The sequence below is a fragment of the Sus scrofa genome, chromosome 12 (genome assembly GCF_000003025.6).
Source record: "Sus scrofa isolate TJ Tabasco breed Duroc chromosome 12, Sscrofa11.1, whole genome shotgun sequence".
In the NCBI taxonomy this organism is placed as follows: Eukaryota; Metazoa; Chordata; class Mammalia; order Artiodactyla; family Suidae; genus Sus; species Sus scrofa.
The window spans coordinates 24,318,756-24,339,509 of NC_010454.4; the positions used below are offsets into that span (position 1 = coordinate 24,318,756).

General features: G+C 42.8%; 1 protein-coding gene across 6 annotated transcripts in view; it reads right to left on the reverse strand.

Annotated features, from left to right (window-relative positions):
• Positions 349-20,754, reverse strand: part of CBX1 (chromobox 1) — a 31,954-nt gene continuing 11,548 nt past the window's right edge. For 2 of the 6 annotated variants that reach the window (XM_021067108.1, XM_021067106.1), the window contains exons 2-5: positions 9,132-9,308; positions 8,486-8,663; positions 7,704-7,798; positions 349-776 (exon numbers count right to left, since the gene is read on the reverse strand). In XM_021067108.1, the coding sequence (XP_020922767.1) occupies positions 434-776; positions 7,704-7,798; positions 8,486-8,663; positions 9,132-9,271 (756 nt within the window). In that variant the 5' untranslated portion in view covers positions 9,272-9,308 and the 3' untranslated portion in view covers positions 349-433. Of the gene's footprint in view, positions 777-3,625; positions 5,143-7,703; positions 7,799-8,485; positions 8,664-9,131; positions 9,309-20,754 lie in introns of those variants that run through there. The other 4 variants (XM_013979992.2, XM_003131538.4, XM_021067105.1 and 1 more) reach the window with 3 other exon arrangements.

Consider the following 20,754-nt stretch of genomic DNA (forward strand, 5'->3'; position numbering starts at 1 on the left):
AGTCTTAAAGCTGGTTCTTTTCCAGCCTAACAACAGAATGGAAGAGGTTGCACAGTATGTGCAAGGAAACAAATCAAGTTCACTTGGAGAAAGATGGAGCAAAGACAAAAAGAGTTGAACTCTGCCTCTTAAACACAATTTTTTTTTCTTTTTAGGGCTGCACCCGCATATGGAGGTTCCTAGGCTAGGGGTTGACTGGGAGCTATAGCTGCTGGCCTACACCACAGCCACAGCAATGCAAGATCTGAGTCGCATCCACGAACCATACCACAGCTCATGGCAACACCAGATCTTTAACTCGCTGAGCAAGGCCAGGGATCAAACCTGCATCCTCACGGATGCTAGTCAGATTCGTTTCCGCTGAGCTACGATGGGAACTCCTTTATTTAAACACAAATTTAATGAGGCTAACTCAAGTTGTCTTAAGCCTCAGCTAGTGGCTGAAGCAGTAGCTGAAACCAGGCCTGTGTCCCAGAGCCAGTCCCCAAAGTTGCCCAGGCTGACCTGTGGCTATGCAAACAGTAAATAGTGCAGGATTGGTCAAAGTCAACTGGGACTTGTTTTGTTTTGGGCCTGCCCACGGCTTGTGGAAGTTCCTGGGCCAGAGATAGAACCCACACCACAGCAATGACCAGAGAGCGCCACAGCAGTGACAGTGCCGGATCCTTACCTCCCTGTGCCATAAGGGAACTCCATCCACTGGGATTTTAAAGTCCGTAAGGAACAGTAGCTTTGGTGCTATCACAAACCACATGGTCAGAATGCACTCAGACCTGCTGGTGAATTAACACAAGCTATTTAATATAAACAGCACATATTGTAAACTTATATTTTAGCCTTGCCTCAGAGTTCTGCCACCTCACTGGCCTAGGCCCCCCCCGCCAAAAGTCTTAGAAACAGATGCCTTGCTCTACTTGCCCCAGAAAGGAGGGCCAAATATGCTTTACATTCTCAGCTTCACATTTCATTTGCTTTCAATATTCAGCAGTTTCTTCAATGGGAAGCTCCCAAGGCCAAGGTTGATTAAAAGTCATCCATATGAGAGGTGGAACTCTGAACACATTGGCTACAATAACTTGTGGACAAAACCTCATTGCTGGACAGTCAAACCAAAGTGATGTGCAGACCAGAGGCTGACAATTGTCTGAGGATCTCAAGCTCCTCCATTAAACTTCCTCACCACATGCCAGAACACCAGGACACCTCTACCTGCTGTTAAAAGGCAAGGAAGCAGCAGCCAAGTCTCCTCCCTTTACTAAGCTGAATGCTGGCCTGGCAGTGGCATTTTGTATTTCCCCGAAATTCTAGGGGAGGGAAGACACTGAGGCTGGATGCAGTCCCTTCCTAACAGTTGCAAGTTTTAAATGAGAATGTCCTCATCAGAAAGACCGAGCTTACACATCAGATTATTATGACTTGATCAGATAAATCTGATCTCAGATGGAACCTAGCTCCATACTTAGTTCAGGATTTGGAGTCACTGCAGAAATTTGGGACTTTAGCGTTCCAATTCCACCAAATTATTTTGGAGTAGCAATTTCTTCTACCATCCCCCTTTCTCTGTGAGGGAAAGAGTTACTTTGTAACACAGATTCTCAATGCCACAGGCCATAGACTGTAAAGGTGTGCTGTGTACATAAGGTCAAACACCAAGTAGCCAAGCGTTAAAAAAAAAATCAATGAGCTGCATCTGAATGAGTTCTGAATATAAGCTTGTATTTGAAAATAAGCACATAAAACTCAACTATTAGACATTATTTATAATTGGTAGTCAAAACTTTTGAGTTCTTGCTGTGGTGCAACGGGATCAGCAGCGTCATGGGAGCCCTAGGTTCGATCCCCAGCCCAGCACAGTGGGTTAAGGATCTGGTGTTACAGCACCTATGCCTTAGGATGCTTGGATCTGATCCCTGGCCTGCGAACACCGTATGCCAGGGGTGGGAAAACAAACAAAAACCAGACAGACTTTCAAATGCAGAAAAGCAGACACAATTGTTCTGAGCACTGTCACTTGTTATTATTCCTGTAGTCATTATATCGTCCACTTACTGTACCAACTTGCAACTCAGCCGAAGGCAGTGAAGGAGAGGTTCTGATGATTCTGACACCAAATTAGTGAGCTCCGGTTCTTCTCTAATGGTAACGAAGGTAACAACCTGGGTCTCCTCTTCAACTCCTGGGCTGGAGGTTTATGATGATGATTGAAGACATCCAACAAACATGTTTTTGCACTGCCTGAAGAAATGCTCTCTGAATACTTTGCTGAGGCAGGCAAGATTTGTTGTGCCTTTTCCCCCTTAACATTGGCATCATTAGTGGCTTCAACAACTTCTTAAGAAAAGTTTACCCTTAACTATTGAATACAGAAATGTGATAAAGGGCTGTTAAAGATAATGAAATTGTATATATCTTCAATTTTCATTGCATGCATTATCAAGGTCAGTGTCTTCCCTGGGGAAGAATGATATGGTTTTAAAAAGGGCTCAGGAAGGCCAGCAGTGACAGTGAAGTAGGTTCCAAAGGTTAAGGCCAAAACTGAATAGCAGCCCATTTTGGACACACACACACAGGCTGAAGGCTAATTTCAGTGCATGTGATGATGGAAAATAGAACCAGATACATCTTTCCGCCCCCACTCTCTTAGATACAGATTGCTTTTCTGCGACCTCTGCGCAGAAAGAGGTCCCAAGCTCCACTTTGCTTATGTTTCCCCAGACTTGTGGGAGGCTTTTTGAAAAAAGTATGCATCAGTTTATTTGGAACAAATGCTTTGTACTAGTTAGTAGAGCTGAACTGCTCTCAGTGGAAATCCCATTTTCCCTTTTATAAGTGACAAGAATCTAGTTCCATTTTGGCTCTGGAAGTATAGGCAGAAAATGAAATTAAGAAAATGGAAAATGGAGTTCCCGTCATGGCTCAGTGGTTAATGAACCCGACTGGTATCCACGAGGACGAGGGTGCGATCCCTGACCTTGCTCAGTGGGTTATTAAGAATCCGGCGTTGCTGTGAACTGTGGTGTAGGTCGCAGATGAGGCTTGGATCCCACGTTGCTGCTGTGGCTGCTGCTATGGTGTAGGCCAGGCAGCTACAGCTCAGATCCGACCCCTGGCCTGGGAACCTCCCTGTGCTTTGGTGCGGCCCTAAAAAGACCAAAGACAAAAAGAAAAAAAGAGAAAAGGAAAAGAAAATGGATGACATTTGAATTCATTGATCAAAACACACGACCAATTCCCGAAAAGTTTGGAGAAGCTGATTTTAGCTAAGGTCACACAAATCTACGAAATACACGAGCCAAGATCTAAACCTACCCCTAAAACCCATGCTTCCAAATGTATCATGGTTCATAAATGTTACCAGGTCACAGAGAGCTAAACAAACTTTAAGCAGTGTGAAGACAGAATGCTGTAACAATCTTTATAATCCCTATAGCAGTGATAAATGCTCAATAAATATTTGCTAAATTAATATGGTGAGACCACTTAAGAGATTCACACCAGGCACCAGATTTTCAAGCCTACAGTACTTAAGAAATAAAACCATCCAAGTGTGGAAGTTGTTCCCAAATAGGCTCAATCTATAAGGTAATAAAAGGCATGGAAAGCTTCTGGCAAGACAAGACAAAAATCAAGGATTATAAATCTATAGTTTTATTAAGACAAAAACTGACAGTGTTGGTATGAAGTTTACATTTAAACAAAGTTGTCACAGAACCCTAACACATGCCTAAGAAGATTTTACAATGGCGTTCTAGATGCAGGTCTAGACGATGTCAAGAACTGATGGATCTCATGATTCAAGACAGCATTTTGGGTATTGGTTAATTCTTAGGATTAAAAACAACCCAAACTTTTGTTTTGTTTTGTTTTAAAGTAAACCGCTGCCCCAGTATGAAAATTTAATCTTCTCCTGAGACCAGGGCTTTTGAAACTGTTCTACTCTTGAAGTGATTCAGGGAACTTGTGCTGTCGGTGACTGAACCCTGCCACCAATGGTTTCAGAGATCAAAGTTCAAAAAACAGAGGCTTCAAGAGTTTTTCCACTCTTAAGAGCACAGGCCCTTGTCTTTCCCTACTCTCCTACTTCCTAGACTGCCCTCTGCCCCCTCCCCAAATACCTCAGCCAGTGGCTTGGATGGACAAGCTGATATCTGTAACTTCGTAAGTAGAAAAGAAAGGGTCTCCTTGTCAATTTCAAGAATTAGCACCTCTAAGGCAGAACGATCTGCCTGTGTATTCACTCCAAGAACATTTTTCCTCCTCAACGAGTTTCCATCCCCCAAATGGCAGCTTTGGTAACTTCTTCACCGGCTTAGTCCTTTGTTGGGAACAGCATTAAGCTCAGGCAGGGAACACCTTGGCTTATGAGTTTCAGGCATTCACAGCTTTTAAAGTCTCTCACAGTCCTCATTTAGGCTGCCAATGACATTTTTTGAAGGGATAAAATATTCTGGGCACAGAACCAAATCATCATTAGTTGTTCTCTCCTCTGTTTCACCACTTCCCCGATCAGGCCCCAAAATTTTAACAAAAATGATCCTCCCTTCCTTCCCACCCCATCCCTCCCACCCCAAATAATACACCTGTAATAGCCAAAAACTACACACATGCTACGCTGTAAAAATGCAGAGTTAACACTATTGGGAAGAAGGCTGTGGGTTGTGGAGATGCTCTTTGAAGATCTATAGTATCTTTTGCTCTCCCACACCCCATTCTGCAAGTTTTGTCCTTCATAGAAGGCCCTTTGCTTTTTTCAGGAAAGTTCAGAATGGGTTGCCTTGAAACACTGACCCTCCTTCCCCTCCACCGGGATGGGTGTGCAAACTATACAGCATGGAAAGGCTTTAAAGCACTTGGGCTGCTGTAGGGCACAGAAACTATACTGGCTCTTCAAAGGACATCTTCTCAAGCCACCTCTATGGTGTCAAGACAAGTAGAACTGCTTCTTTCCCCACTCGAAACCCACAGTCAGATGTGACAGGGGCTGGTACTCAGGAGAGTTAATTCTTGTCATCTTTTTTGTCATCATCCTCCGAGGGGTAGGAATGCCACGTCAGCCTTTCCTCATAGAAGGATATGACAACCTGTGGGCACTTGACATTGGCTTCCTTGGCAGGGACTAGGTCAGCCTCATCAGAGTTTTTCCTGCAGAACAAAGCACAGAGACACTTTGAGACCAGGTGCTGGTCGTCTCCTAACTTGGATGACCCAAGGGACTGGGCTTTAAAAATATTAATTCCAGAAAATCAGGCCAGGGTAGGATGATAACATGCCCCAAGCGGCATTTACTAACAGCTTTTAGTCACTGACACCCTCTGTCAGAAGCTAACTCTCAACTTCTGGGAAAGGCCACACACATAAACCATGACCCTCAGATTCTCGGAGGGAATACTTCCAAAGCTTTATCCCAGCTGTCCAAAGCCCATGGGGCAACCTTGGCTTTATAGCAGTATTTGATACCATGATGGATACGAAGATTCAACACCAATCTGGCTCTGGCCAGAGCCCATGCAGGTGGACACGTCCCCACTGACTCCTAACCATACTGTTTGGTACTGCCAAGTGCCATGCTCACACTGATAGACCACAACTCCCAGGTGCTCTGAAATGGTGCTTCAACACCAGGAGGTAGAAAATAAAGGGACTGTTACATAATTCTCTATATTTTTCTGAATTTGAAAGTATTCTCAAAAATTGAAAATCACAGACATATTACAAGGCACTCAGGAGTAAGTTCCATCTTCAGATCACTGGCCTAGGTGGAGGCAATATAGCACAGAGCAGACAGCAGATACATATGATGGGATCTCTGACGAGGCACCACCCCAAACTTCTGGAACCCCAGCAACAGGTACACCAAGGCCACACAGCCCCATGGACCCAGAAAAGAGAAAGCTGGTAAGGTATGTTTTTCAACAACAGACAAGGGAACTGGAGGGAAAAGGGGCGTAAACAGGATGGGAAGTCAAAGAAGGCTGCCCCCCTCCTTTTTAAAAATTGCTGCACTGACAGCAATGCCAGATCCTTAACCCACTGCACCACAGCGGGAACTTCCAGGCTGCCCCTTATTGCCAATTCAGCAACAGCCTCTGAGGTAAGTTCGGTCATTCCACTGCAGAGAAATAGCTACTTTGGCAAATGAACAAGTGTCTCCAACTCTCAAGGAAAAATCACTTTAAAATGAACTTGGTTTTATAATCAACATTCAATCTTAACTTGCAGAGTTACATTCAGCTATAATCTTTACACATACTAGCAAGCCAACCAAATATGTGTAACATTAAGCAATGTGGAGGTACTGCTATTGCTCACACTGGTGGAATGCACACAGAGAAAGTGTACTCTAGTTGGACTGAATGATTCCTGGTGTTAATTCTTCTCCCCCATATGCAGCACCTTAAAAATGAACTTTTCTCCTACAGGCTAGCAATAAATCAGCTAAAAGAAGGTCAAGATTCGGTAAACACCTAGGGAAAGCAAGGGAAGAAAAGAGGGTTTAGCCAGTTGTGACAAATGCTTTCAGTGTTCAAGTTAGTCCTCTCCTGCCACTTTCTTTTTTCATTAAAGTATAGTTGATTTAAAATGTTGTGCCAATTTTCCTGCCACCCTCTAAAGGAGAGGAATTACTACAGATATGAGTTTCAGAGAAGGTTGTAGACTGACAAAAGAACAAAGTCCCTAGAATGCTGCCTTCCTTGGCAAAGGCTTAGAATTAGTCACTCTTAGTTTATATTTTAAGGACAACGATTGGGCCCTACTTTGGGCAGGGGTGAGGGAGTGGGGTCGGGGGAGAGAGAACAAGCATTTCCAACAAGAAAAAGGGAAGAAAGCCTTCTTTTGGACAGAATATTATAGAAAATTTTGGATTAATTACAGTTCTAAAGATTCTCAAGTCAACTGCTTTCATTAAGCTGTTTCATGGAGTATTAATGCCACTGGTATTTATTCTTATAATGGAAAAAAGGAAGGCTTCTCTATGCTTATTAGAATAAAGGGGCCTTGCTGACCCCTGCTGGCAGATCCTGCAATTGTAGAATCTGTAAAAACTGGAAAGGATCTAATAATCAAGGACAAAAAGCAGAAATTCTTTCCTAACCCTGAAGAACTTGGAGTTCCTGTTGTGGTGAAGGTTTCGGGATTGATCCCTGGCCTCGCTCAGTGGGCTCAGGATCTGGTGTTGCCGTGAACTGTGGTGTAGGTCACAGTTACGGCTCGGATCCTGTGTTGCTGTGGCTGTGGTGTAGGCAGGCGGCTGTAGGTTCCCTAGCCTGGCAACCTCCATGTGCCGTGGGTTCAGACCTAAAAACCAAAAAAAAAAAAAAAAGAAGAAGAAGTTAACAGAATTTCTGATTCTGGGGCCAGCCATACCTTTATTAAGGAGGTGGTAGAAGGGGAGGATGGTTCAATCACATTTCCTTTTTTTCTCTTTATTTACAGAAGTGATTCCTCCCCATACCCTCTCCACTCCAGATCTTCTCTCACCTCCTAAAAAAATGGGCAAAGATCTGAGAATCCTAAGGGCTCCCTACCTGTAACTCATGAGTCCAGGTGGGCAGTCAGCCGAGGGTCGCTATCAAATGACTATGCCATCTTAGTGATTTCACACCTGGGCGACTAAAATTTCAAAGGTCCAGCTCTTTTCTTCTGGCATGAAACAGATGGGGAGAAGGAAAAAAAACACCACACAGAGCCACTGGCAGACTCACCATTTCATCAGGAACATGAGTTCTCCACTGGAGTCTGTAGCTCCAATAATCCGCTCCGGCTCCAACCCCCGGGCAAAGCCTCGTGGCTTTTCTGACTGTAAAAACCAGATGAATGGAACAATTTTAAATATATGGGGACTGTTCTCCAGACTGGAGCCTCTACTGTTTCTCTGATAATGTAATCTAACCCTTTTGCCAGTATTTCACCAATCCTTTGGCTCTAAGTCACAGGCCTTAGAGTTCCCCTTTTGGCTCAGCACTAACAAACCCAACTAGTATCCATGAGGATGTGGGTTTGATCCCTGGCCCTGCTTGGTGGATTAAGGATCTGGTGTGGATGTGAGCTGTGGTGTAGGCCAGCAGCTATAGCTCCTACTAGACCCCTAGCCTGGGAACTTCCATATGTCAGGGGTGCAGCCCTCAAAAAAGGAAAAAAAAAAAGTCACAGGTCTTTTACAATTCTGAGTGATTATTTCATCCCATCAAGATCTGAAGTGCCTGAGGTTTTCCCATATGTAAAAAAGGGACACAAATTTCAAGAAAATAAATGCTCACAACTGCTTCTTTAACCTCAGATAAAATAAGAGTAGATCATGTGGCTTCATGAGTGAGCCCCCAAACATTTTTAAGCATTAGCCTATCCAAGATTCCAAAAGGATTGAGAGCTGGCTGCTGAGATCCAAGCAGCAGCAGAACAAAAAGTGCTTTAATGATCTGGCTTTCAGCTTCCGTGACCGCAATATGAATTCACAACTAGTAAAAATTCTTACTTCGACCCTTACCTCTTCTTTCTTCTTCTTTGGTTTGCTCTCCTCCCCTTTATCTTCTGAATCAGAATCAGCCTTGCGCTTGCCTCCCTCTGATTTATCTGTCTCATGGGCTGTTTTCTGCGACTGCAGAAACTCAGCAATGAGGTCAGGGCAATCCAGGTTCTCTTCTGGCTCCCATGTATTGTCCTCACTGAAACCAGAGGCACACGAGTCACACCTCCCACTCAAAGTTTAGCAACCGCACACTAAGAAGCACAGAGGACAAGCTGGTTTCCTTGGAAAAGAGGAGTTAAAGATAACAAATAACCCAATTCTGTTCAAGGGCAAGAACTTGACAAAACTGAAATTTCTTGGGAGGCAGTAGGGAGCTTTTTAGTACAAATTCAAAGCTTAGAAACTTGCCTCCTTCAAAAGAAAGTTACTCTTTGCAAACTTGGATCAGTCTAAAGCCACACACAAAACTGCTCCTCGGAAATCACTGTCTTACATGATAGCACTTTGTGTACGTAGACCTTTTCCTAATTAGATTATAAGCCACGAAAACCAGGCCTGAGTCGCACTGTACTGATCAGAGCACCCTAGGTCTTGCACATTACCAGTCTCCTAAGAAATAGTTGGTGACCATATGAACGGATTTCCCTGGGGTAATGACACTTACTCTGAGAACCCCTTCCACTTCAGGAGGTACTCCACTTTGCCCTTTACCACTCGGCGGTCAAGAACTTTTTCTACCACATATTCTTCTTCCTCTTCTTCTAGCACCTCTTCCACTTTCTTCTTGTTTTGTTTTTTCCCCATAGTGCCCGCCAGCTTTCTGGTATAAAGGGTGACGCTGCTAAAATGATAAGGGAAATAAAAAGGACATTAAGGTATACTCTTCTTAGGGAAGCATGTAGATAAGAAAACCAGGGACATCACAGGTGACTTTAATAGCTCAAGCTGCTTTTATTAGATGTTACGACTATTCATCTTCAATACACAAGACTTTTCTGATATGTCCAGCTAGAAATTTTTTTGAAAGGCCGCTTGGTGGCATGTGGAAGATCCCAGCCTAGGGGTCTGATTGGAGCCACAGCTGCTGGCTTACCCCACAGCCACACCAGACCTGAGCCAGAATCTGCTACCTAAGCTGTAGCTTGCAGCCAATGCTGGATCCTTAACCCACTGAGTGAGGCCAGGGATCGAAACCAAATCCTCGAGGATACTAGTCAGGTGCATTTCCGCTGAGCTACAATGGGAACTCCCCAACTGGAAAAATTTCTAAAACAGCCCCAACTAATCTCACAGCAAAAATTATTTTTTTAAATGACCACATCCAAGACATATGGATATTCCTGGGCCAGAGACTGAATCTGAGTTGCAGCTGAGACCTGAACCGCAGCTGCAGCAATGCAGGCTCTTTTAACCCACTGCACAGAGCCAGGAATTGAAGTTGCACCTCCTCAGTTACCCAAGCCACTGCAGTCGGATTCTTGACACACTGCTCCATGGCAGGAACTCCCAGCCAAACAAACTTCTTTATTCTTGCTTATACACTTAAAATTTTTATAACCATTCTAAGTTTAAAAAGTTCCCAATACCCCTTTCCTCACAGTATCTAAAATACTACATTAATTTGAAAGCAAAACAATCCACCCCAAATAAGGTCTATATACCAAATCTGTATACATATATTCCTCTGATCTATACTTTCTCATCTTTTCCAAATGTCTTCCAATTTCAACACAGTACTAAACTGGCATTTTTACTGTGGGAAATGGCTTGTCCTATTTATTAAACATCTAGTTTAATTTTCATTTTACATACGCATTCTTCTGTACCATTAAAACACCATCTCTTTTTGAATCTCTTGAAAGTTGTTTATGCAGTCTTTTCTGAATGCTACCATTAATTCGAGTTTGTTAACTTTTTATTCTACTTTTTCTTTCTTTCTTTTTTTTTTGTCTTTTTGTCTTTTTTGTTGTTGTTGTTGTTGTTGTTATTTCTTGGGCCGCTCCTGCGGCATATGGAGGTTCCCAGGCTAGGGGTCGAATTGGAGCTGTAGCCACCGGCCTACGCCAGAGCCATAGCAACGCGGGATCCGAGCCGCATCTGCAACCTACACCACAGCTCACGGCAACGCCGGATCGTTAACCCACTGAGCAAGGGCAGGGATCGAACCCGCAACCTCATGGTTCCTAGTCAGATTCGTTAACCACTGCGCCACGACGGGAACTCCTACGTTTTATTTCCAAGGCTGAGAAAGACTCACAAAAATACCAGAATGGTCATGAAATTCTCTAAATGAATTTGGAAATAAGTAGGGAAAAATGGGGTAGATATCATACATAATAGAACTTGAGTTTAATCTTTTATAAAGTATACTTTCAGGCTGGGTAACCTCTAAGGGTTTTTCCAGTGCTAAAAATCCAGTCCCCTATAAATCTATTTTCTTCAGTCCTTTATATAACTCTTTTGACTGCTGGTATGCATAAAATCTTACGATTACAAATGTGTCAGTAGGTGGCGCCATAAGATACCAATACAACAAAATTGACGTATAAAACTGGCTGAAATCTACAAATTGTTAGTCACCCAGACTGAAATACAAAGACTCAAGAGTATAACAAATGAGGAGTTCCTACTGTGGCACAGAGGGTTAAGGATCTGGCTTTGCTACAGCTGTGGAGTAGGTCACAGCTGTAGCTCAGATTTGATCCCCAGCCTGGGAACTTCCATATGCCATGGGTGCAGCCAAAAAAGAAGAGTATGGCAGATGATCCAAAGTAGTACTAGCATGTTCCATGTTTGAATTTAAGGCAATGCCAATTAGGGGTTAAACTGTTTATTTCTAGCATTCTTGGAGAAAGAAGTCTTACTTCGTGAAAGCAGAAATTTCTAAATATATTTAAACTGGCATGTTTAATGTATTCTAAAATACATTGTTTAGTATTTTTAAACAGAATGTATTTTAGAAAAAGTTTATCTACAGACTGTACAAAATATAACAAACTTTTCCTAAAAGTCAGACTCACCACTATGAATCAGTTATAATATCCACAGATGTTTAGGTTTATACTGAGACATATTCTTATGTCTGCATATATGAGCAATTCTGACTTACTACAATAAACATTTGGCTACTAGAAAATTCTAGACATTGCTGGACACTGGAGATTCAATAGAATAAGTAATGGGCCCAGTCTTCCTGAAACTTAATGTCTGGTAAGAAAAAATACAGATACCTCTTCCACTAAAGGTATTCTGAACTTTTCCTGAGTGGCACAAAGAAGTGTTTTCTGAGGTGTTCTGAGTGCTTTTAGTGTGGCCTAAGACAACACCCAAAGCCCCTGTCCACAAAGTTCAAAAACACACATCTGTGCTGGTACTCTTCCTCTTCAATTACAACCACAGATTATGCTTCCCTTCCCTCCCTAGCCCCTCTATCTTTTACTGCGGGAGTAATAGAATGCTTCACCTTTACTTTCTTAAATACACTTACTTCGCAGAGGGCTTGTTAAGGGACCGTTACTGGTTTGGGATTATCTATAATCCATTGTTTCCTTTCTGTCTGTTGAGAAAGGGAATATCTTCCCATTTGAGTCCAAACTAATGTAGGGAGTTATAGTAACCTTGGTTATTGAAAGGTGATTGTCAATTATTATTTTGCAATTTAACCAAAGACTGCTGATGAATCTTGCTATTCCTTCGGCTGACCGTGAAAGGAAGCAGGCAAAGAATAGCACTTGTTCTTGAGAGCAAACATGACTGCACCTATCCAAAAGGAAAATTAGATTTTTTTTTCTGTTAAAATAACACTTGTCGTGGCAATCAAAATTCTGAAAACCTCATCTCCTTCTAGGAAGAAGCAGTAGCCTCTGAATTAGGCACAGTAAAGCTAGCCAGTAATTAACCAAAGCTGACATTCAATCAGCCAATGAGTCTGTTTAGTAGCAGGAGAGGAAAACTCAGGTGGCAGTAAGTGCCTAGCAAGTAGGCCAGAGAGACCTATTGAGAAAATGCCCATTTTAAGAACTCAAAATTCCTCTATAGTGTCCCAATGAATCTAAGCAAGAGTCAAACTCATAGCTCTTTTAAGAGAAAAATGAGCATAGCTGTGATTCCCCTGGATGCCCCTCCACTCCTACAGTTAGGAGCTAGAAAATGGGAAAGGAGGAACAATGCTATTTGCACACAGAAGTCAGTCAGGTATCAGACACAATATTAGGCATTCTGGTATTTTGGGGGTTTTGTGGTTTTTGGTCTTTTTAGGGCTGCACCCTTGGCATATAGAGGTTCCTAGACTAGGGGTCTAATTGGAGCTACAGCTGCCGGCCTACACCATAGCCACAGCAATGCCAGCTCACAGCAATCGCAGTGAGGCCAGGGATCAAACCCACTACTTCACGGTTCCTAATCGGATTTATTTCCGCTGTGCCACGATGGGCATTCTATTTTTGAATACAGGCATACCTCCAGACCACCAGAGTAAAGCAAGTCTCACAAATTTTTTGGTTTCCCAGTGCATATAAAAGCTGTTTACACTATACCGTTAGTCTATACAGTGTGCAACACACAACAGCATTATGCCTTAAAAAACCAATATCCACACCTTAATGAAAAAAATACTATTGAAAATGTTAACCATCATCTGAACCTTCAACAATTTTCTTTGTTGAAGGGTCATGCCTCTATGTTGATGGCTGCAGACTGATTAGGATGGTGGTTTCTGAAAGATGGAGTGGTTGTGCCAGTTTCTTAAAATAAGACGGCAATGAAATTATGCCACATACACTGACTTTTTTTACAAACAATTTCTCTGTGGGGTTCAATGCTGTTTGATAGCATTTTACCCACACAAATTCAAAACTAGAGTCAGTCCTCTCAAACCCTACTGCTGCTTTATCAAATGAGTGTGTAATATTCTAAATCCTTTGTTGTCACCTCAACATCTTCACAGCATCTTTACAGATATAGATTCCATCTCAAGAGACTTTTTTTTTTTTTTTTTGGCTCAACCATAAGAAGCAACTCCTTATCCACTGAAGTTTTATTATGAGATTGCAGCAATTCAGTCACTCTTCAGACTCCTCTTCTAATTCTAGTTGCCTTCCTATTCCTACCACATGTACACGTCCTTCACCGTGAGGGCTGGGAATTAATTTCTTCCAAACTCCTATTACTATTGATATTCTGACCTCTGATGATGAATCACAAATGTTCTTAATGGTATCTAGTATGGTGAAATCTTTCCAGAAATTTTCCAATTTACTCTGCCCAGATCCATCAGAGGAATCACCATCTATGGCAGCTAGAGCCTTACAAAATATATTTCTTAAATCGTAAGACATGCAAGTCTAACGGCATGGAGAACAGACTTGAGGTTGCCAAGGACAAGAAGGAATTGGGATGGACTGGGAGTCTAGGGTTGGTAGAATCAAACTATTACATTTGGCATGGATAAACAATAGCACAGGGAACTATATCCAATCTCTTGTGAGAGAACACGATGGGGAGTTCCCATTGTGGCGCAGCAGAAACAAATCCGACTAGGAACCGTGAGGTTTCGGGTTCAATCCCTGGCCTTGCTCAGTGGGTTAAGGATCTGGCATTGCCATGAGCTACGGTGTAGGTCACAGACTGGCTCAGATCTGATGTTGCTGTGGCTGTGGCGCAGGCCAGCAGCTGTAACTCCAATCGAACCCCTAGCCTGGGAACCTCCTTATATCACAGATGCAGCACTAAAACAAAACAAAACAAAACAAAAACAACAACACACCATGGGAGATAACAGGAGAAAAAGAATATATATGTACGTATATATATATGTACGACTGGGTCACTCTGGTGTATAGCAGAAACTGACACAACATTGTAAATCAACTACTATAATTTAAAAATATTTGTGTGTGTGTGATCACTGAGCAAGGCCAGGGATCAAACCCACAACCTCATGGTTCCTAGTCGGATTCATTAACCACTGAGCCACAACAGGAACTCCTAAAAATATTTTTAAAAAAAGACTTGAAAGTCAAAATGACTCTTAATTCTTGGGCTGCAGAATGATACTGTATTCACAGACATGAAAACAATAATCTTTTTTTTTGTCTTTTTAGGGCCGCCCCCACAGCAATATGGAGGCTCCCAGGCTAGGGGTTCAATCAGAGCTGTAGCCACTGGCCTACGTCACAAGCCACAGCAACTCGGGATCCTAGCTGCATCTTTGACTCACACCACAGCTCACAGCAACACCGGATCCTCACGGATCAAACCTGTGTCCTCACGAATGCTAGTCAGGTTCGTTACCCGCTGAGCCACGATGGGAACTCCAAAAACAATAATCTTGTCCATCTCCATCAGAACTCTTGGGTGACCTAGAGTGTTGTCAATGAGCAGTAATATTTTGAAAGGTATCTTTTTCTGAGCAATAGGTCTCAAAGCGGGCTTAAGATAATATAACTTTATTGTGTGACACCTTTTTACACACAAGTATTAGTTTTTCCATGTAAGTTAAGATTTAAAATGATAAAGTTAAGGAGATGCACTGTGCAACAGAAAAAGCTGAAGAGAGGAGTTCCCTGGTAGCTCAGTGGGTTAAGGATCTGGAATTGTCACTACTATAGCTTGAGTTCAATCCCTTGCCCAGGACTTCTGCATGCAAGGAGTTTTCGCCTAAAACTGGAAAACAGAACAGTCTGGGAAAAAAGGATATGAGAAAAGTACCACATTAAACCCAAAAAAGCAGCTTTGGGGACCATTCTGTAAACTATGTTTGCAAACAGATGTGTTGCCATCCAGCCTTTGTTATTCCATCTATGGAACACAGTCAGAGTAGACTTAGCAAAAATTTTAAGGGCCCTAGAGTTTTTGGAATGGTAAATGTGTCACCAACCGCATTAGCCCCTAACGAGAGGATCAGCCTGTCCTCTGAAGCCAGGCATTGACTTCTCCTCTCCAGCTATAACAAAATCCCGAGATGGCATTTTCTTCCAATAGAAAGCTGTTTAGTTTACAATGAAAAACCTGTTGTTTCATGTAGCCAACTTCATGAATTATTTTAGCTAGATCTTTTGGATACTTGCTGCTTCACTTTGCACTTTTATGTTATGGAGATGGCATCTTTCCTTAAACCTTCTGAATCTGCTGGCTTCAAACATTTCTGGAGCTACTTCACCTCTCTCAGCCTTCACAGGACTGAAGAGAGTCAGAGCCTTCTCTGGATTAGATTTTGGCTTAAGGGGAACATTGTGGTTGGTTTAATTTTCTATCCAGACCATAAAAATTTTCTACATATGAGTAAGAAGGCATTTTTTTTCTCTCATCATTCATGTGTTCACCAGAGTAGCACGTCTACTTTCCTTCAAACTTTTCCTTTGCATTCACAACTTGGTTAACTGGTGCAAAAGTCTTGCTCCTGGCCTATCCTGGCTTTCAACATTCTCTTCCTCATTAAACTTTATCATTTCTAGCTTTTGATTTAAAGTGAAAGACATAACTTTTCCTTTCACTTGAACACTTAGAGGCCACTGTAGTGTTATTACTAAATGGCCTAATTTCAATATTCCTTGTATCTAAGGGAATAAGAAGGCTTAAGGAGAGGGGAAGAAACTGGGGAACAGCCAGCAGAGTTCTGTCTTACACGGGCATGGTTAGTGGGTCCTCAAAACAATCACAACATAGTATCAGGAGTGCCCAATCGTGGCTCAGCGGAAATGAATCTGACTATTATCCATGAGGGCAAAGGTTGGATCCTTGGCCTTGCTCAGTGGGTTAAGGATCCGGCATTGCTGTGGGCTGTGATATAGGTCACAGACTCGGCTCAGATGCAGCATTGCTGTGGCTGTGGTGTAGGCCAGCAGCTACAGCTTGGATTCGACCCCTAGCCTGGGAACCTCCAATATCCCAAGGGTACGGCCCTAAAAACGCCAAAAAAAACCCCAACAAAAACAATCAAAGCCCCCAACAAATCAAGGAGCTCCCGTTATGGCACAGTGGAAACGAATCCAACTAGTATCCCTGAGCATATGGGTTCGATCCCTGGCCTCGCTCAGTGGGTCAGGGATCCAACGTTGCTGTGGCTGTGGTGTAGGCCAGCTCTGATTTGACCCCTAGCCTGGGAACTTCCATATGCGGCCAGCGCGGCCCTTAAAAAAAAAAAAAAAATCAAATCAATAAACATTTCCTGAGAGTCTGGGTGAAACAAACGGTGACCAACTTATCGTGGCTGAAAGCTTCTGATGGTTCCACATCGCAGGAATGCCCTCAGACCCAGGCAAATGGAATTGTCTGGCCAGGCTAGCAGAATATGCAAGACACGCAAGAAGTATATGCTTTTGAAAATCCTGTAAGAGTAAGTAATAACATAGTGAAACGCACTTAATTCAATCCTCACAACCACTCTATTACTATTAAACCCATTTCACAAATGAGGAAACTTAAGGCTTGCTAAAGCAAAGAAAAATTGCTAAAGCACCCTAAGGGTAAGAGCCAGGTAACACAATGCAACTGAAGTTCATTTCAACAGGAGAAATGACTGGAGTATGTAATAATTAGCAAAAGAAATTCTTGCTTATAACCAAGAATAAGTAGCCACAAAGGCACTACAGGGGCTTGGAGGAATAAATGGCTAGGGTGATTAGAAAGGTTTTGAAAAGATGGGATTGAAGCAAGGCTCCAAGAGCATTTGAAAAAGCGACTGGAGGGAGGCAATCTGGCCCAAGGAACTGTTGTTAACAAAAGCAAGGAGGCACTTCTGAGGTAGACAATGTGTAAACCAGTTTGGGTGGAAGCAGACTGAAAAGGAAAGTGGCAGGTAATGGCTAAAAAATTTTCTACAAAGTCTCCTCCTCCTTCCTTAAAAGAAAGGCTAAACTTAGTGTAACATCTAACACCCTTTAGATCCAACCACTCCATACCCCTACTTCCCTCACAAAACCTACACTCCTGTCAAAACTGAAAAAAACCATAACCTGAACAATCCTGCAAGTTTGCAGGCTTTGTGTGCTCCTGTCCAAGACTAGTGTCAAAATCCTACTCATCCCTCAAGACCCAGCTCAAATGTTATTTCTTCCATGAAGTCTATACGACTTAGCCAAATATTATTTCCCTTTTTCTTGTGGTCCCCAAAGCATTTTATTTCTATTTTTTTTTTTTTTTTTTTGTCTTTTGTCTTTTGTCTGTCTTTTGTTGTTGTTGCTACTTCTTGGGCCGCTCCCACGGCATATGGAGGTTCCCAGGCTAGGGGTTGAATCAGAGCTGTAGCCACCGGCCTACGCCAGAGCCACAGCAACGCGGGATCCGAGCCGCATCTGCAACCTACACCACAGCTCACGGCAACGCCGGATCGTTAACCCACTGAGCAAGGGCAGGGACCGAACCCGCAACCTCATGGTTCCTAGTCGGATTCGTTAACCACTGTGCCACGACGGGAACTCCTATTTCTATTTTTACTCAGACACTCAATTAAAGGTAGGTGTGGGTCTGATGTAAGGTGTTGAATCCTACATGGACAATACGGATGGGCATCTTAGACTCAGATAACCAGGGACCAGAAGTCCAAAGCTGTCAGCCTTTTAGGGAGTGATCAGCTAATAAATCCGATCTACAAAGAGGTAGCTTTGCTGAGCATTAGCAACTACATAGCAGTCATCAAAAGGCAGGTAAAGGCATGTGTAGTATATTCAGTTTTTAGTCCTCCTGACTCATGTTTCTACACTGCTTTTGGTTTGTTAGCTGTGTCTGTTTGTGAGGCAAATGCTTTCCAGATGGAAAACTTTACTGAGCAAAAAATAAGAACTTGTGCCACATAGCCCGCGAGCAGGAGTTTCATTTTTGAAGGAATCCCTGCCCTTGAATTCCAGGATTTAGGACTAGAATACTGATGTGTGAATAAAATTAGAATTTTATCTGAGATGTGTCCAGAAACTTGGTGAACTTATTTTTAGTGTGCTGATATATTATTATTATTATTATTATTTTTGGAAGTTCCCAATCTAGGGGTTGAATCAGAGCTGCAGCTGCTGGCCTACACCACAGCCACAGCAATGTGAGATCTGAGCCGAGCTCTGTGACCTATACTGCAGCCTGTGGCAATGCTGGATCCTTAACCCACTGAGCAAGGCCATGGATTGAACCCTTGTTCTCATGGATCCTAGTTGGGTTCATTACCGCTGAGCCACAATGGGAACTCCTTCAATACACTGATGTAAATGAAACTATAGATATAGTTTGGTGAGAGGCCACAGGGATCTTCAAATATTAGTAGGAAACAGTGATACTGGAAACAAATCTTTTAGTTCAAAATGAAATAAAAATGATTACAAAGCTAGACTAGAATTATGGCTAAGTTGGAATTAAAACCAGAGACCAAAGCATTCACAGACAACAAAACAAAACCAGATTACTGACACTAACCTCTCAAATACCACATTTCTGTTAGGCGCTCAATGTATAAGCTATTATTAAAGAGAAAGGCATAATTTCGCAAATTAGGCCATCCCCTTTTGGTCAGTAAATCATAAAGGCAGGAGAACTTTAACAAGTTAACCAATACAAATACTTATCGATCTGAATTCTGTCCTTTTTCAAATAACTTCTCCAATTAACCTTGGAAAGGCTAATTCAATTTTTCTTTCTTTCCTTTTTTTTTTTTTTTTTTTTGTCTTTTTGCTATTTCTTGGGCCTCTCCTGCGGCATATGGAAGTTCCCAGGCTAGGGGTCTAATCGGAACTGTAGCCACCAGCCTACGCCAGAGCCACAGCAACTTGGGATCCGAGCCGTGTCTGCAACCTACACCACAGCTCAAGGCAACGCTGGATCATTCACCCACTGAGCAAGGGCAGGGACCGAACCCGCAACCTCATGGTTCCTAGTCAGATTCGTTAACCACTGAGCCACGACAGGAACTCCTATTCAATTTTTCAACAGACATTGCTATTGAGATACACTTACTGTTTAATTCCATACAAAGGACACAAATGACGCTGAAGATATTTTTATAACAGAAGATATTCAACATACTATATAGCTAGCTTATTGCTGAAACCCAGAATCTGGGTCCTCTCCAGGTCCTTGCCTAAGTTATTTATTTTTATTTATTTTTTGCTTTTTTGAGGGCCACACCCATGGCACAGGGAGGTTCTCAGGCTAGGAGTCCAATCGAAGCTACAGCTGCCGGCCTATACCACAGCCACAGCAACGCCAGATCCGTAACCCACTTGAGTGAGGCCAGGGATCGAACTGGCAACTTCATGGTTCTTAGTCGGATTTGTTTCCGCTGCGCCACAAGGGGAACTCCACCTAAGTTATTTTAAATTGCCGTTTGCACAATATGCATACCTTTTCTGTATTTAATACCAAGGCAAGTATATTAAAAATGGAAGCTAAGACAAGCATGCCAAGGGCAACAGTTTTACGCTGCCAAATGTCATAGAATAATAACAGGTAAATCGATTACATAAATGCACATTAAGTTATTCTGCTAACACAGGGGATTCTGGTAAAGGATCTCAAAGCCCTATCCATTCATTCAACAATATGAATGGTTGAAAGTTCCCATGTGGACCAGCAGGTTAAGGATCCGGCCGTTGCCACATTTGCGGCAGAGGTCAAAACTGCAGCACAGGTTGGATCCCTGGCCGGGGGAACTTCCATATGCTGGGGGTGTGGCCGAAAAAACAAAAAAACCAACATGGAAGTTTCCACTTTGGCATGATGGGATTGACAGTGTCTCTGCAGCAGCAGAGGCGTAGGTTCGTTCCCTGGTCCAGGGACTCCAAGCTGGTGCTGCCACAGCTGTGGCACTGGTAGCAACTCCAGCTTGGATTTGATCCCTGGCCCATGGGAACTCCATATGGTCAGAAAATTATTAGTATCCTGTAGTCAAAATGCAGGATAGGGTACCCTTACCTTTAATCAAGAAGCTAGGAGCACCAAGGTACAAAATATTTGCCTTTTTTTTTTTTTTTTTTTTAAGTGCTGCACACACAGCATATAGAAGTTCCCAGGCTAGAGGTCAAGTCCAAGCTGTAGCTGCTGGCCTACAACAAAGCCACATCAACACCAGATCTGAGCCACGCCTGCGACCTACACCACAGCTCACGGTAACAACAGATCCTTAACCCACTGGGCGAGGCCAGGGATGGAAGCTGTGTCCTCATGGATGCTAGTCAGATTCGTTTCGCCAAGCCAGGACAGGAATTCCCAATATTTGCATTTTTAATAAAAACTGTCTAGGCCACAGCAACCAAGGAAGAAAAATGGCACCACAGGGGAAACTGCAAATGATGGAAGATCCTGAACTG